At 44.3% G+C, this 15,620-nt stretch overlaps 1 protein-coding gene across 1 annotated transcript in view; it reads right to left on the reverse strand.

The window, feature by feature from the left end:
• The window catches only part of LOC109422198 (uncharacterized), a 501,985-nt gene that overhangs the window by 86,886 nt on the left and 399,479 nt on the right, over positions 1-15,620 (reverse strand). Inside the window, exon 8 of the mRNA XM_062860074.1 lies at positions 10,443-10,643. Within this exon, the coding sequence (XP_062716058.1) occupies positions 10,443-10,643 (201 nt within the window). The remainder of the gene's footprint in view (positions 1-10,442; positions 10,644-15,620) is intronic.

Here is a 15,620-nt window from a genome sequence, read left to right on the forward strand (position 1 = left end):
AACGAGTTATGGCATAAAACGATCGAACATGGATTTCCGGAGAAGCTGATTAAACTGATTCGTGCGACGCACGACGGATCGAAATCAAGTGTTACGGATGAAGATTCATCATCGTTCGTAACCTTAGACGGACTTAAGCAGGGCGATGCCCTTTCGAACTTAGTGGTCAACATAGCACTGGAAGGAACGGTAAGGAGAGCTGACGTGCAAAGGAGCGGAACCATTGTCACGCGGACGCATATGCTCCTGCTCCTTCGCGGACTATATCAGGATCGACCATCAGGCCGTGGAAGAGGCGTTCATACCTTTTAAGAGGAAGACTGTGAGGATTGGACTAATGATGAACAGCAAAAGACCAAGTACATCAGTGCTTCCCAAACTGTGCGCCGCGGCGCCCTGGTGCGCCGTGAACATCTCTCAGGTGCGCCGCAGGCTCTTGGAAAAAAAAACACACAAAGAACAAACTCTTGTTATTGAAGGCAGAATTTTTAGCTATTTTTGTATTGTTTTGTAAAACTAGTGTCAAATCAAACCCTTTTTTGTATTCGATACCAATGTTTTGGCTTTTTTTGTGGAAGACTTCAAAAGAAAGTCATTCAAAGGGATTTTCCCTCTTCAAAAATCTTCAATTAAATAGTAAATATTCCAGTCTACGAATGTTTTCCGGAATTTATTATGTCCTCATGAAACATTAAGATTTTTACAAAAAAATTATATATCCGAAATTTTAAAAATGTTCGTAGGTCTCTCAAATTGTTGGACTTTTTATGATTCGGCTTAGTTTTCGATTTTATCAATAGCTTGTAATTCAAAGTAGGTATTTCCAGAAACTGTTTTGAAGTTCTTTCCATAATACTATCATCTATAAGTACTGTCAATCTCCAGGTATTCGTGCTGTGTCAAACATTTCGGGACGATATTTTTACTTACATAACTATCATAACTTGTTAGTTTGTCTCTATGATTAAGATTTCCTCCTATAGACTGGTTTAGCCCCTTATCGTGAAAAATCTGCTATAATTTATGTGTCGATTTCATGCATGATTCTAAAGCCGTTTTTTTTTGAGTTGTTGAGTTGAGTTTCTTAAGTATCGAATACGAAAACATGACCCTTCACTGTCACTGTCAGCCGTTCTGACAGGTTCTGAACAATTCATTTTTATATTGTAGCGGTATTCGAAATAATAAAAATTATAGATAGTAGAGTAAACATAGATCCGCGGACACCGCTGACTAAAATGTTTCAAGCGTGTAAGTAGTAATTTTCAAAAGTGCGACGATTGAATATGACGTCATGCGTTCCATTGATGTTGTCCAAATCGTGACGTCATGCTCGTTTGGATACAGATTTTGACAGTTCGTTTGGATACAACGGATTCATCTTAGCGGATCTATGTTTACTCTACTATCTATAATAAAAATGAATCAGCACGTCTGTGCAATTAAAAATCAATTTCAATAAAAGTTAAGCTGTTCAGAACGAACAGTAAGATAAATGAATCCTCTTGCATGCAAATGAATTCATACAACTTGGAAATAAATCCTGCATGAAAGTTCACTCAATTTAATGCCGGTTCACTCACTTGGCGCGCAGATTAAAAGTCATCTCACTGAGCATGCGTTCGGGTCCGTTGGTTTGAGTCAAATCTCCCAACTGGATCCCTTGTCGTTATTTAAGTAAAGAATAAGAAATTGAATAATGAGCTAAGGGACCAGAATGGGTTAGCTAGATATGAAAGGTTTAAGAGGGAAAGGAACAATATGACTGATCGGCTCGAAAGGTGATCGGGGCTCGTATTTTGATAAGATCGGACTCCGATTTCCGGAACGAAGGCCAAAACTAGAATCGCGACCTATCTGAGGAATTTCAAGTTTAGACTCGGCCACTTTAATCTGACCCGTGGAAGAGGCAGGACTGGGAAGTTTTCTTTAAATAGTTTCGCGGTGTGATTTTTGAGGTTTGATAAACGTGAAAGTGTCTTATCTGTTCAGTGTTATTAAATGTTAGATTTCCCTCCCGTTTAGGTAGTGCTATTAAGCTAGAAAAAGCAAGTGCGGTACTGTGCGTGATTTCGGTTAAGGAAACAAAAAGGTAAAAAGTGATCGCTTTAGAATATGCGACAAAACGCTCACACTGTGGTGTAGCCGTCCAACGGCTTTTTTGTTACAGTTTTTTTCTTTGTGCACACCGCCTCACCTCCCGCTCGGCACACCGCGCCCATCAAGTCGAATACCCCTATTCTGACCCCACGTGCCAGTATTGAAGGTCCCCAACGTCCGGCCGGAGTTGGAAGGGAGTTGCAACCGCCAACATTGCACTCCGGAAGAGCCCGATTCCCGCCAACTGGGAATAATTCACTTGCCGCCCACCAAAATTGGCAAGCTAGCTGCGTTAAGTCATTTCCACGACGCGCCATTGTTCACTGTGGTGAACCAGCACCGGCGCGGCGACGCGACGCGAGAGGCAGAGAGAAGTAACAAACCGTGAGTAAGCTCCTGCGGGAGAGGTACAAATGTTCTTAAAGCGTAAAGAAGGTAGAGAAAGCTTGAGTTTTATAGCAAGAAACCCGCACAGTTACACGGAAATATCGATGTACACAGAGCAAGGAGTAACTTTCACGCAGCGATCGAAAAGACAAAAGATTTCATGCAAACTTGTGTGAAATTTCACGCAAATTTGTGTAACACCGGATCAGCACATTTTTTGTGCTGATCCAGTCGTACGCATATATGAGTGAAAAATCCTTTGTCTTTTCGCAAGTTACTCATTCGCTGTGTACTTTCGTTTAAGGGTGTAGGTAGTTAGAAGGGAGAGGAAGGAAAGAAGGAAGAGAGCGAGAGAGTAAAATGAATAGGGTACCCGAAAAAAAGTGAATGTTCTAAATGTAGTTTGAATAAATGTTTTTGCGTTTTCCTTAAAGTTATGAGTATCTTGTAGAGTTAGAACTTCCGATAGATGATTGCACTGGTGTAGAAGGTATTTTCACGTTTCGTTCGTTCCGTTTTGTTGTAGTTTTGTTGATGTACTCCAAGTGTGGACTGCTTGGGAATCTCAGTCCCCCATTCTTGTGTCTGAAGCGTTAGGGTTAGAGGGTTTGAGGAAGAACTTGGCCTGTGATGAGAACTGGTCGACCACGTGCTTTCGTTCTGGTAGGAATTCGAGCTCTGTATTGCTTTTCGGGTTGGTTAGGAGTTGCGTTCCGAGTACTGATTAAATCTGAGTATCTACTAATACGTTCGGTCTATTGACTATAATTGAACTCGCCCTGAGGCTTGAGTTTTGCCGGGCAACTAAAACGACAAGTGGTCCTCTTAGGAGGTGGCGCTTAAGCCATTTGTTTAACTAATTTTCGAACGCTCTAGTAGATCTGAGACTTAGCCACTCGAGCCGGCTACATTTTGGCGCCCAACGTGGGGCTCGAACCCACGACCCTGAGATTAAGAGTCTCATGCTCTACCGACTGATCTAGCCGGGTATTTTCCCTTGAATTTGGTAATCTAGGTACTTTATTTAAAAATTAAAAGTTTTTCAATGCAATCCTCCAGAAATCTAAAATTTGTGTTAAGTTCTGCGAATCTTTAAGCAATTTTTATTTTTTTTTTATAAAAAAACCCTAATTAATCCACCTAGCGGTGATGGTGCCTTTCTCGTGCTTTAAAATATCCTTTCAAAAAAACTCTAGCGACATGTAGATGACATTGATATAAATACAAAATGGAAACTGCTTGCTAAATCTACTCAATATGGATACATTTTATATTAGCATAACATCCAATATTCAGAAAATATAAGACAACGATCCAAAACTCAAACCAAACAAGTGTCATGAAGCCGCAAAATTTTGAAACGTCATTTTAGATTTTCCGGTCATCATTTTATGCCTCCGGATATCTACCCCAACTAAACTAACCGCCATCTTGAACATTGAGACACCATCTTGGATGTTCTGGTATTCATTTTTGAACTCTGCACCCAAAATTACATAAAATAGTCGCCGTATTGAATTTTGGCGTGTCGTTTATGATTTTCTGATTACCAGTTTTGGACGAAGACCGGCATTCTTCCCCATTCAAACTATAGTCATATTGCAGACCTTGTGAAACAGCGCACAGTTTGGGTTATCTGATTACAAATTTTGAATTCTGGACATATTTTCATACAAAATATGCCCATAATGCAAAAATTAAAAATCCTATAAAATAGGTACTAACTTGAATACTGGGCCATTATGTTGGACTTTGGACCGCTATTTTGGATACTCTGGTGGACTCCAAACAAATTTCCCATACCAAATACACTTATTTTACATAGTTTTAGAGCTCAAAATTCCTTAAAACAGCCACCATCTTCTGTTTACGCGATCAAATTCTTATTTTTCCATTCAACGTTGACCAATCCTGCTATAACTTTACAGTATGCGGCAGGAAAAAATGCGAAAGTGTTTTTCAACTTCAAATCTCGTTTTCGTCCATTTGACGTTAACCAATCTATGTTTCAACGTTCCATGATCTCAAATAGGCTAGTTTTCTGAAAAGTTAATTAAAATTTTACCCATTTTGGTCACTAACCTTTACAGGGCGGCGCTTGAAGCTGAAGACTATCAGAATTTTCAAACCACAGAAAAGTACACAGGTCGCTAAATCTCGTATCTGATAAAACAAAATGTTTAATTTTCCTCTACAGTATCATCAAATATATGTACTTATTTCATCTCGTATGTAAAACTACATGACTCTGGATCAGTATGGTCTGGTTGTTCATCGAATTTAAGCTAATTTTGTTACTGTTATAGTCATTTTGTTTAATAACCATTGGGTGCGCAGTTTATTGATACCCGCTTATTAGGCTTACATTATCACATGTTAAACATCAAATATGTTCATTTCATTTTTCAGTGCTAGAATATAGACATTGACTGATACACTGTCATGAAAAAATAGTCATATATATCCCATATTTAGCGTGTAATAGTGCCTTGAACTTTTCGCTAGGAATCTGAAATGGTACTATTTGATGAGATCGCTTTAGTTTTGTCTATATTTTGTTCTCATATATGAGAACTTAGACCTATTCGTCACTGTTGTTCATACCTAATGTTTATCAGGCCATTAAACAAAGCCACGATTTAATTTTTCACATGAACGTTGGTTCTGCTACACAACAGCTAGTCTCTAATGTGATCTAAGGCTATTTTCTTGCTAACCGTTCATTAGATTATCAAAAAATCTGCGATCTGATGTGTCGTATGTATGGGTTTGGTTCATTTTTATACTTGGTAATTTCCGGTGGGATAGCCGGATCTGATTCCATGAGTCATGGACCATGACACTACCGGTTGTCCCAATTATGGTCTGAGAATATTTTATTGCTATTTATTCACCTTTACCTAATCACCGCGATTTGATACATCGCATGAATGGGGTTGCTTCACTTTTACTTCTAACCATTTTCGAAGCCACAGTTGAACCCGCAACACTACCGGGAATCTAATGTGGTCTGACCCTATTTTTCCATCAGGTTGTCGATAAGTCGTGATCAGTCTTCGTTCTACTGCTCGTGTTGTGTGTAGGTAAGAGGTTACGATAGCGCACGAATGTAACAAAGCCGACTGCGGCAACGAAATGAAGGTAGTAAAATGTGTCGAATGTTGTAATTGTAATTGTAATTTATTATTCAACGTAAACCTGTCTGTTACATTAATGTTTACAAGACGTGTCGTGATTTGATGTACCGCATCCATGGGTTTGGTTAAATTTTACATTTTACTACCCGGATCTGATTCCGGGTAACTACCGGCTGAACCAAATATGGTCTAACATTATTGTCTTGTTAACTGCTCATCGGTTAACCGAAAACGCTGCAAATTGAAGGTGTCAGGGTTTGACAATTTCGACGGGACTCTCTGAACCGATTCCGGACCACTACCAGTGACGTAAGGCTATTTTCTAGCTAACTGATCATCAGGTTATCGCAAAAGCCACGATTTGATGTGTCACATGCCTGGATTTGGTTCACTTTTACATTTGGCCTCTTCCGGCCACTCAAAACCGATTCCGAAACACTTGCTGACCGTTCATTAGGTAATCTAAAAGGCCGCTATTTGATGTGACGCATGTACGGGTTTGTTTCTCTTTCAGATTTAACCACTTCGGCGGGAACCCCGGAACGGGTTCCGGAACACTACTGGTTCAGATATAATCTGAGATGGTTTTCCTGCTCATTGTCCATCAGGTCATCGAAAATGCCGTTGTTTGATGTGTCGCATGTATGGGTTTGGTTCAATTGTATATTTGGCCACTTCCAGCGGGACGCCTAGAACCGGTTCCGGAACACTACCGGTTCAGGTATGGTCTGAGATGATCTTCCTGCTCATTATCCATCAGGTCATCGAAAATGCCGTGGTTTGATGTGTCGCATGCATGGGTTTGGTTCAATTGTATATTTGGCCACTTCCAGCGGGACGCCTAGAACCGGTTTCGGAACACTACCGGTTCAGATATGGTCTGAGACTATGTTTCTGCTTACCGCTCATCAGGTTATCGAAAATGCCGTAGTTTGATGTGTCGCATGCATGGGTTTGGTTCACTTGTATATTTGGCCACTTCCAGCGGGACGACTAGAACCGGTTCCGGAACACTACCGGTTCAGATACGGTCTGAGATGATTTTCCTGCTCATTGTCCATCAGGTCATCTAAAATGCCGTGGTTTGATGTGTCGCTTGCATGGGTTCGGTACAATTGTATATTTGGCCACTTACAGCGGGACGCCCAGAACCGGTTCGGGAACACTATCGGTTCAGATATGGTCTGAGACTATTTTCCTGCTTACCGCTCATCAGGTTATCGAAAATGGCGTGGTTTGATGTGTCTCATGCATGGGTTTGGTTCACTTTGATATTTGCCACTTCCGGCGGGACACCCGGAACCGGTTCCGGAACACTACCGGTTCAGATGTGGTCTTAGACTATTTTTCTGCTTACCGCTCATCAGGTTATCGAAAATGCCGTGGTTTGATGTGTCGCATGCATAGGTTTGATGCATTTTCATATGTGGTCCCTTCCTGGGGTACCGTTCCGGAACACCTAAATGGCCATATCTCCGGAACGGCTGAACCGATCCGAACCATTTTCAATAGGAAACAATGGGACCAGATTCCGCGTCGAATGAACCGTCGGTCATTGAAATCGGATGAGGTTTACTGCCAAAAAGTGATGTGAGTTTTTTGTACACACACATACACACACACACATACACACACACACACATACACACACACAGACATCACCTCAATTCGTCGAGCTGAGTCGATTGGTATATAAGACTTGACCCCTCCGGAGGCTCTATCAAATTTTCGTTTTTAGAGTGAACATATAGCCTTTCGGTACACCTTGGTGTACGAGAAAGGCAAAACATGACTTTGAAGGCTTTTTTGCGATTTATATTTGTAATTTTGAACTGCAGGTGTTCAAATTATTAAAATTCTTTGTAAAAAGTTGTTGGTGCGCCGCGAAAATTTTGAAAATTTCAAAAGGCGCCGCTGTAGCAAAAAGTTTGGGAACCTCTGAAGTATATAATTGCTGGAGTGGTGCTAGATGGTGAAAAGTTTAATGTTGTAGACGAATTTGTTTATCTTGATACTCTAGTGACGTACGATAATGATGTTACCCCCGAGGTGAGAAGACGGATTGCGGCTGCAAATCGAGTTTCTTTCGGTCTGCGAAACCAGCTGAAGTCCCGTAGACTGCAAACGAAGACAAGACTCGCGTTGTACAAGACTCTGATTCTTCCGGTTGCTTTATACGATCATGAAACGTAGACGTTGAGAGAAGTTGATAGCCTTTAGAGTCTTCGACCGTAAAGTTCTGCGAACAATACTCGGCGGTAAACTGGACGATGGCTTTTTGCGGTGTCGCATGAACTACGAATTGTACCAAGTATATAAAGTGATGGATATAGAGAAGTGAAAAAAACACGGCAGGTTGCGGTGGCTGGACACGTAGTTCGTATGCCGGAGGAACGATAAGCCAAAATCGTATTCAGCAGAGAACCAAGAAGGGGTCGTCGACTTCGTGGAAGGCCACGCACACGTTGGCTTTTTGCAGTTGAGGACGTTCAGGGTGACTGGAAGTGATTGGCCCAGGACCGAGACCAGTGGAGGCGGATACTTCATTCGGCGTAGACTCACCGCTACGAGTTGTAGCTCATCAAGTATCCAGTAAGTACCAGGTCTCAACGCACCATCTGTTCATCGACTTCAAGGCAACGTAAGACACTATCGACCGCACAGAACTATGGAAAATTAGGGCGATCTATCTTGTTTGTTTGAATCTCGCTGGGGACTACGACAAAGCGACAAATCTTACAATCGGGGGTGGGGGTGTCGAAAAATCATAAAAATTCCCTTACGTAATAAATGGATAGCCCCTAAGCTAAAAAGGTGAAAAATAGTGCTAATGGTTAGTTGGGATGTAACAAAAAACGGAACGCTTACTTATGTACCTTTCTAACTGCTGGCAACAATAAGAGGCTAGAACTACGAAGACTGCGAAGTAAAAATCACACCGCATTATGGCTACGTACAGGTGATATAGATTATGTTTGAGAAGGACCTGCAAGGACTCGGAGTTTTAGCAATCTTCGACAGTGCACAGAAGAACGTTTTTTAGCGGCAAAGAACTAACCATGAGGAGCTCGCCGCACTCTACGGAAACCCCAGCTTTCAGAAGTAGTCAATGTTGGAGGAGAAGGCATGTTTCAAGAATGCCGAACAACAACCTTGAAAAATTGGTATTCACCTCAGATCTAGTTGGCACAATACGTCGAGGAGCGCAGAGAGCGCGATGAGTGGATCAGGTGCAGCGTTATACGGCGAGTGTTGGGCTTGACCGATGTCAGTAGAGATATGTGATAATATTATCCATTCAGATGTTATACGATGGAATAATAGATATTGTCAACAAAAATAGGAATTCAGTAGTAATAGTACACTAGGAATTTGTCTAAAAAGGGCATTTCACTTCAATGTGTAGGTTGCAGTAAACTAAGCAAAATTGTCTGCTGCACCAAAGCCCATTGTCTTGATTTATAATCTCAGTTTCAATTTCACGATTGATGTTATTGCCCATCATACCCTCGTGGCTCAGTAAACTGCACTTCAAATAAATTCCTGGCTTCCGCTATTAAAACTAAATTTATATCACTATCACTTCACCAATGAAAACGTTTTATTGCAACTCAGGATTATAGAAAATACCCTCCGGGCGCTCGTTAACCTAGCTGAGCCCGAACACAGAAAAAAAAATAAACAATACAACCAGAAACCGCTAGTCGCTCTCCAAAGCATTGAGCCTGTATAGTGCTGTGGTGGCTGATGGCGGTTATCTAAAACTAGCACTCGCGGTACCTCGGTGCTAGGATGCTCGCCGCATGCAGTTGCCTATGGGTAGGTAAGGTGCTTTCGTTCGGTTTTTCTTCATCCACCTTCTGCATACCCGGCAGGCAGCCATCATCGGGAATGCACTCTATGTAGTTATTACACCAATAGTACCCACCATAAAAAGCCATGGCTTCCGCGGGGATAGCAACAAAAAAAAACTGCGAACAAGAGGTAAAACTTTCCAATTCACCCTCACTGGCGTTGCAAGGAAATACGGAAAAAAATGAAAAGATCTTTGTCTTGGGGGTCTCGACCCATAAACCATTTCGAGTCAGAGGCTATGCATAATATTTGCTGGACAATACACAACATAAGCAACGCTCATTGTCCCAGTGAAAGACATATTGTTTAGCTCAGTGTTAAAATATAAACAAAACATAAAAAAGAGATAAATTTCTGTAAACGTCATAAATTGTATTTTAAGTAGCGAGTTGACATCGCACTCTCAAAAAGAAAAAAATAAATTCCTAAATTGATTAAATATGATCTTTTTAGTTATGTTTCATTTTCAAATAATATGGAACGAGCTCACAAATCAATAAGCATTCTAGACGCTATGCGTAAACTACGTAGACTCATTATTGACCATCTCTGACCCCCCTCTCCCTCGCTGACTTTAGTCTATACAAGATTTTCGAATGGCGTTAAATGTATAGAGCGTTGACTTTGGTCAGCAGTCCCACCCCCTCCCCCTAAGAAAATACGTAGTTTATGGACAAGCCCCTAGCTTTCACCGCTGGCTTCATATAGCCGCATTGAGCATAAACTGTTAATATCCTCTTTGCACGTTAAACTATGATGTACGTCACTAACAACTATATAGCCGGACTTATTAAATAACTCTCATGATATTTTATTCAGCATCACAACTCAATTCAAGTTTAATTTGATTTGTCAATCAATTGAACAAAGAAAGAAACCCTTGAATCGCCCCTGACCTCCGAATTCCCCCCGAACGGAACCGGAAGAAACGAGCGTGTAAAAAGCGATGATGTAAACACTTACCTTTAACAGCAATCGAAACCGTTTGCAGTACTTCGAGCTTTTTGCGATTGGTTGAACTCTGGCCAACACACTTGTACGTGCCGGCGTCCTGGTAGACGACGTCCTTCAGCGAAAACTGGCCGGTCGGCGTGCTGATACCGACGCCGAGCCCCTTGAGCCGCGCCGTTATCGGATCCAAATGGGACCAACAGCCGAGCGAACCTGCGGAAACACAACCAGAAAGCGTTTTGTGAGTTACCTAGTCTTACTGTTGGTGGCCGTGTATTGAGGTAAAATTGAATCCGTTTAACATTTTTTTCAGTGTAATCTCCAGAGAAATTCAAATGTTTTCAATTTTTCAGAGCTTCCCAGAAAAGAATCGTAATTGGGAACCCAGAGCGATCAATTAACCCCCGATTCACGGTGGTATGTCGGTTCCGCAGGGCTTCCACGGAGCGGATGACGAAGGAACGCATCTGAAGTATGTTCATCGGGTACGACCGATGCGACGCGACGGACGGTCGCACCACCACCGTGGCCAAATGGGAAAAAAGGACTTTCCAGCTGAATTGCCAGTCACAGTGGAGGGAAATTAAAAAGTGGAAAAAGCCATGTAGCTATGATGTATGAGGCAATTATGGGAATGTTATTGCACTTCAGAAACAAGAGAATTGCTTGTGTGTGCCTCGTGGGAAAGGCATTCCGGTGAGTCAGTGGACATAACAGCGAGTCAGTGTGTCGAACTGAGGAACTTTGGCCCCCCACTTGGGGCGCACCGACCGGTTGTCGGTCGAGACTTGCTGCTTGCATGGTTTGGGCAGGGGCCAACTGCTAGTGCGGCGATATAACAGGATGTTAGTTACGGAGTGGACGTTTCCAACACGATTGGGGTCATACGATTTGGTCCGGACCATTTAACTGTTGTGCGTCGAGGGCACTTCAAGGGAATCATTGCCAAATAGGTTATTGCATCACTTCGAATGAGTGAAAAATTGCGCTTTGATTGCGACTTCCTTTGTGGTAGGTAACCTTTGTATCTTTTCTCCACTTAAAATTTGGGATGTATATGTATTTTCGAAGGGCTGCAAAACGCTGAGTCGATAAGGAGAGCATCCAATATAGCTCTGGTCCTCACAAGTTCCTACCTCATGCTTCCACGGGTCAAGCGATGACAAAGACCGCCAGCTAAGAGTTGTGTGCTTAGCTGGTAGTGCAGCCTGGGCATTGTTGTCCTTCTGACTTCAGCTAGATTGAGGAGGTACGATCCGAGTGTCTGTTCACCAAGGAGGTGCGGCTCAAACAGCGTCTGTTCTGGCATCCAGCGGCTGAGTAAGAAACGCTGCACCACGCCCAGCTAGATCCAAGGTGGTAGCCCCATCAGCGTTGTCGTCCCAGTGTTGGTTGGGACGTTAAACAGAACTGGCGCGATGGCCCTCCGGCGAGACAGGAGTGTTGGCGTAGGCCCAATAAGCCACCCGTATAAATCCCCATTGCGAATAACATAGGAGAAAATACGACTCGATACAATCGGCAAAGACCCACGCGACGAAATAAGGACTACGATTGGGAACTTGGAACATGGAATTGCAAGTCACTAGGTTTCGCAGGATGTGACAGGATAATCTACGACGAACTACATCCCCGCAACTTCGACATCGTGGCGTTGCAGGAACTTTGTTGGACTGGACAGAAAGTGTGGAAAAGCGGGCATCGAGCGGCTACCTTCTAATAAAGCTGTGGCTCCACCAATGAACTGGGAACAGGATTTATAGTGTTGGGCAAGATGCGACAACGTGTGATCGGGTGGCAGCCGATCAACGCAAGGATGTGCATGTTGAGAGTTAAGGGCCGTTTCTTCAACAACAGCATCATCAACGTCCACTGCCCACACGAAGGGAGACCCGATGACGAGAAAGAAGCGTTCTACGCGCAGTTAGAGCAAACATACGATGGTTTCTCGCCGCGTGACGTGAAAATCGTTGTCGGCGACATGAACGCGCAGGTAGGAAGGGAGGAAATGTACAGACCGGTAATCGGGCGAAACAGCTTGCACGCCGTATCGAATGATAACGGCCAGCGATGCGTAAACTTTGCAGCCTCCCGTGGTATGGTAGTCCGAAGCACCTTCTTCCCCCGCAAAGATATCCACAAAGCCACCTGGAGATCACCCGACCATCAAACAGAAAACCAAATCGACCACGTTCTAATCGACGGTAAATTCTTCTCAGATATAACCAACGTCCGCACATACCGCAGTGCGAATATAGATTCGGATCACTACTTAGTCGCTGTATGCATGCGCTCAAAACTTTCGACAGTTATCTCCACGCGTCGAAGTCGAACGCCGCGGCTCAACATCGAGCAACTTCGTAACGTAGAAGTGGCTCAAGACTACGCGCAGCAGTTAGCAGTGGCCCTACCAACGGAAGAGCAGCTTGGCGCAGCTACACTTGAAGATGGCTGGAGGGACATCCGATCCGCCATAGGTAGTACCTCGGCTACAGCACTAGGTTTCGCGACTCCGAATCACAGAAACGACTGGTACGACGGCGAATGTGAACAGTTGAAAAACGAGAAGAATGCAGCATGGGCGAGAATGCTGCAACACCGTACGAGAGCGAATGAGGCACATTACAAACAGGCGCGGAACAGGCAGAACTCAATCTTCCGGATGAAGAAGCGCCAGCAGGAAGAACGAGATCGCGAAGCGATGGAAGAGCTGTACCGCGCTAAGGACACACGAAAGTTCTACGAGAAGCTGAACCGCTCGCGCAGGGGCTTTGTGCCACAAGCCGACATGTGCCGAGATAATCACGGGAATATTCTCACGAGCGAGCGTGAGGTGGTCGAGAGGTGGCGGCAGCATTACGATGAGCACCTCAATGGCGACGTTGCAAGTACCGAAGGTGGCGTGGTAACATATCTAGCAGTATGTGCACAGGACGAAAGACTTCCGGCCCCTGACCTTCAAGAGATTGAGGAGGAGGTTGGCCGGTTGAAAAACAACAAAGCCGCTGGAGCAGATCAACTACCAAGCGAGCTTCTGGAGAAGCACTGGTGAGAGCACTACACTGGGTCATTACCAAGATTTGGGAGGAGGAAGTATTACCGGAGGAATGGATGGAAGGTATCGTGTGTCCCATCTACAAAAAGGGCAACAAGTTGGATTGCGGGAACTACCGCGCGATTACACTACTGAGCGCTGCCTACAAGATACTCTCTCAAATTTTATGCCGCCGTCTATCACCGATTGCAAGAGAGTTCATGGGGCAATATCAGGCTGGATTTATGGGTGAACGCGCTACAACGGACCAGATGTTCGCCATCCGCCAGGTGTTGCAGAAATGCCGCGAATACAACGTGCCCACACATCACTTGTTCATCGATTTCAAATCGGCGTATGATACAATCGATCGAGAACAGCTATGGCAGATTATGCACGAATACGGATTCCCGGATAAACTGATACGGTTGACCAAGGCGACGATGGATCGAGTGATGTGCGTAGTTTGAGTATCAGGGACACTCTCGAGTCCCTTCGAATCTCGCAGAGGGATACGGCAAGGTGATGGTCTTTCGTGCTTGCTGTTCAACATTGCTTTGGAGGGTGTAATAAGAAGAGCGGGGATAAACACGAGTGGGACGATTTTCACGAAGTCCGTTCAGCTGCTTGGTTTCGCCGATGATATTGATATTCTCTCTCTCTCTTCTTGGCGTAACGTCCTCGTTGGGACAAAGCCTGCTTCTCAGCTTAGTGTTCTATGAGCACTTCCGCAGTTATTAACTGAGAGCTTCCTCTGCAAATGACCATTTTGCATGCGTATATCGTGTGGCAGGCACGAAGATACTCTATGCCCAAGGAAGTCAAGGAAATTTCCTTTACGAAAAGATCCTGGACCGACCGGGATGATATTGATATTATTGCTCGTAAATTTGTCTCAAATTTCTCCATCGTCTCGATGGCGGAAACGTACATCCGACTAAAGAGTGAAGCCAGGCGAATCGGATTAGTCATTAATCGAAAACAAAGTACATGATGGCAAAGGGCTCCAGGGAGGAATCACCGCGCCCGCCACCCCGAATTCATATCGACGGTGATGGAATCGAGGCGGTTGAAGAATTCGTGTACTTGGGCTCACTGGTGACCGCCGACAACGACACCAGCAGAGAAATTCAGAGGCGCATTGTGGCAGGAAATCGTTCTTACTTTGGACTCCGCAGAACTCTACGATCGAATAAAGTTCGCCGCTGATTAGACCGGTCGTCCTCTATGGGCACGAAACATGGACCCTACGTGCAGAGGACCAACGCGCCCTTGGAGTTTTTGAACGGAAGGTGTTGCGTACCATCTACGGCGGAGTGCAGATGGAAGACGGGACTTGGAGAAGGCGAATGAACCACGAACTGCATCAGCTGCTGAGAGAACCAACCATCGTCCATACCGCGAAAATCGGGAGGCTACGGTGGGCGGGTCACGTCATCAGGATGTCGGATAGCAACCCGACTAAAATGGTTCTTGAGAGTCATCCGACCGGTACAAGAAGACGTGGAGCGCAGCGAGCTAGGTGGGTCGACCAAGTGGAGGACGATCTGCGGACCCTACGCAGAGTGCGGAACTGGAGACAAACAGCCATGGACCGAGTGGAATGGAGGCGGCTACTATGTACAGCAGAGGCCACCCCGGCCTTAGCCTGACCGGTAAGGTAAGGTATGTATTTTCGAAACTGAACTGAAAGATTAGTAGGGTTATCAATATATGGTTTAAGTTCATTACAGTTGCGTTGATACACATTCAATGACTTATGAGATTCAAGTACGATTCGAGTAACCGTGGAAGTGACGGAATCCTACTTGTCCGCTCCCGTACACATCCTTTAAACAATGTTGTCCGGAGTGATATCGCTACCGCATATCTCCTGCATATTCAACCCTAGCTCCACCAAGCGTGGGCATTCAAAGAGCACATGCTCCGCGGTATCATCGTAGTCGGCGCATTCCGGACATTGCTAGAGGAATCCCATTCCCTTCGTCATTTCAGCATAGACGATGTTCTGGCGATCCGTCTTGCGCTTCTTATGCCGCGTCGCTCGAAACACTCTTCATCCTCTGCCACCACTCCACTAGTGCTATGGACATCATGCCCACTAGCACACATACCGCGTCCTTTGAGACCATGTGGTATGCGTTGACCAACCTGTT

The sequence above is a fragment of the Aedes albopictus genome, chromosome 3, assembly GCF_035046485.1.
Source record: "Aedes albopictus strain Foshan chromosome 3, AalbF5, whole genome shotgun sequence".
Classification (NCBI taxonomy): Eukaryota; Metazoa; Arthropoda; class Insecta; order Diptera; family Culicidae; genus Aedes; species Aedes albopictus.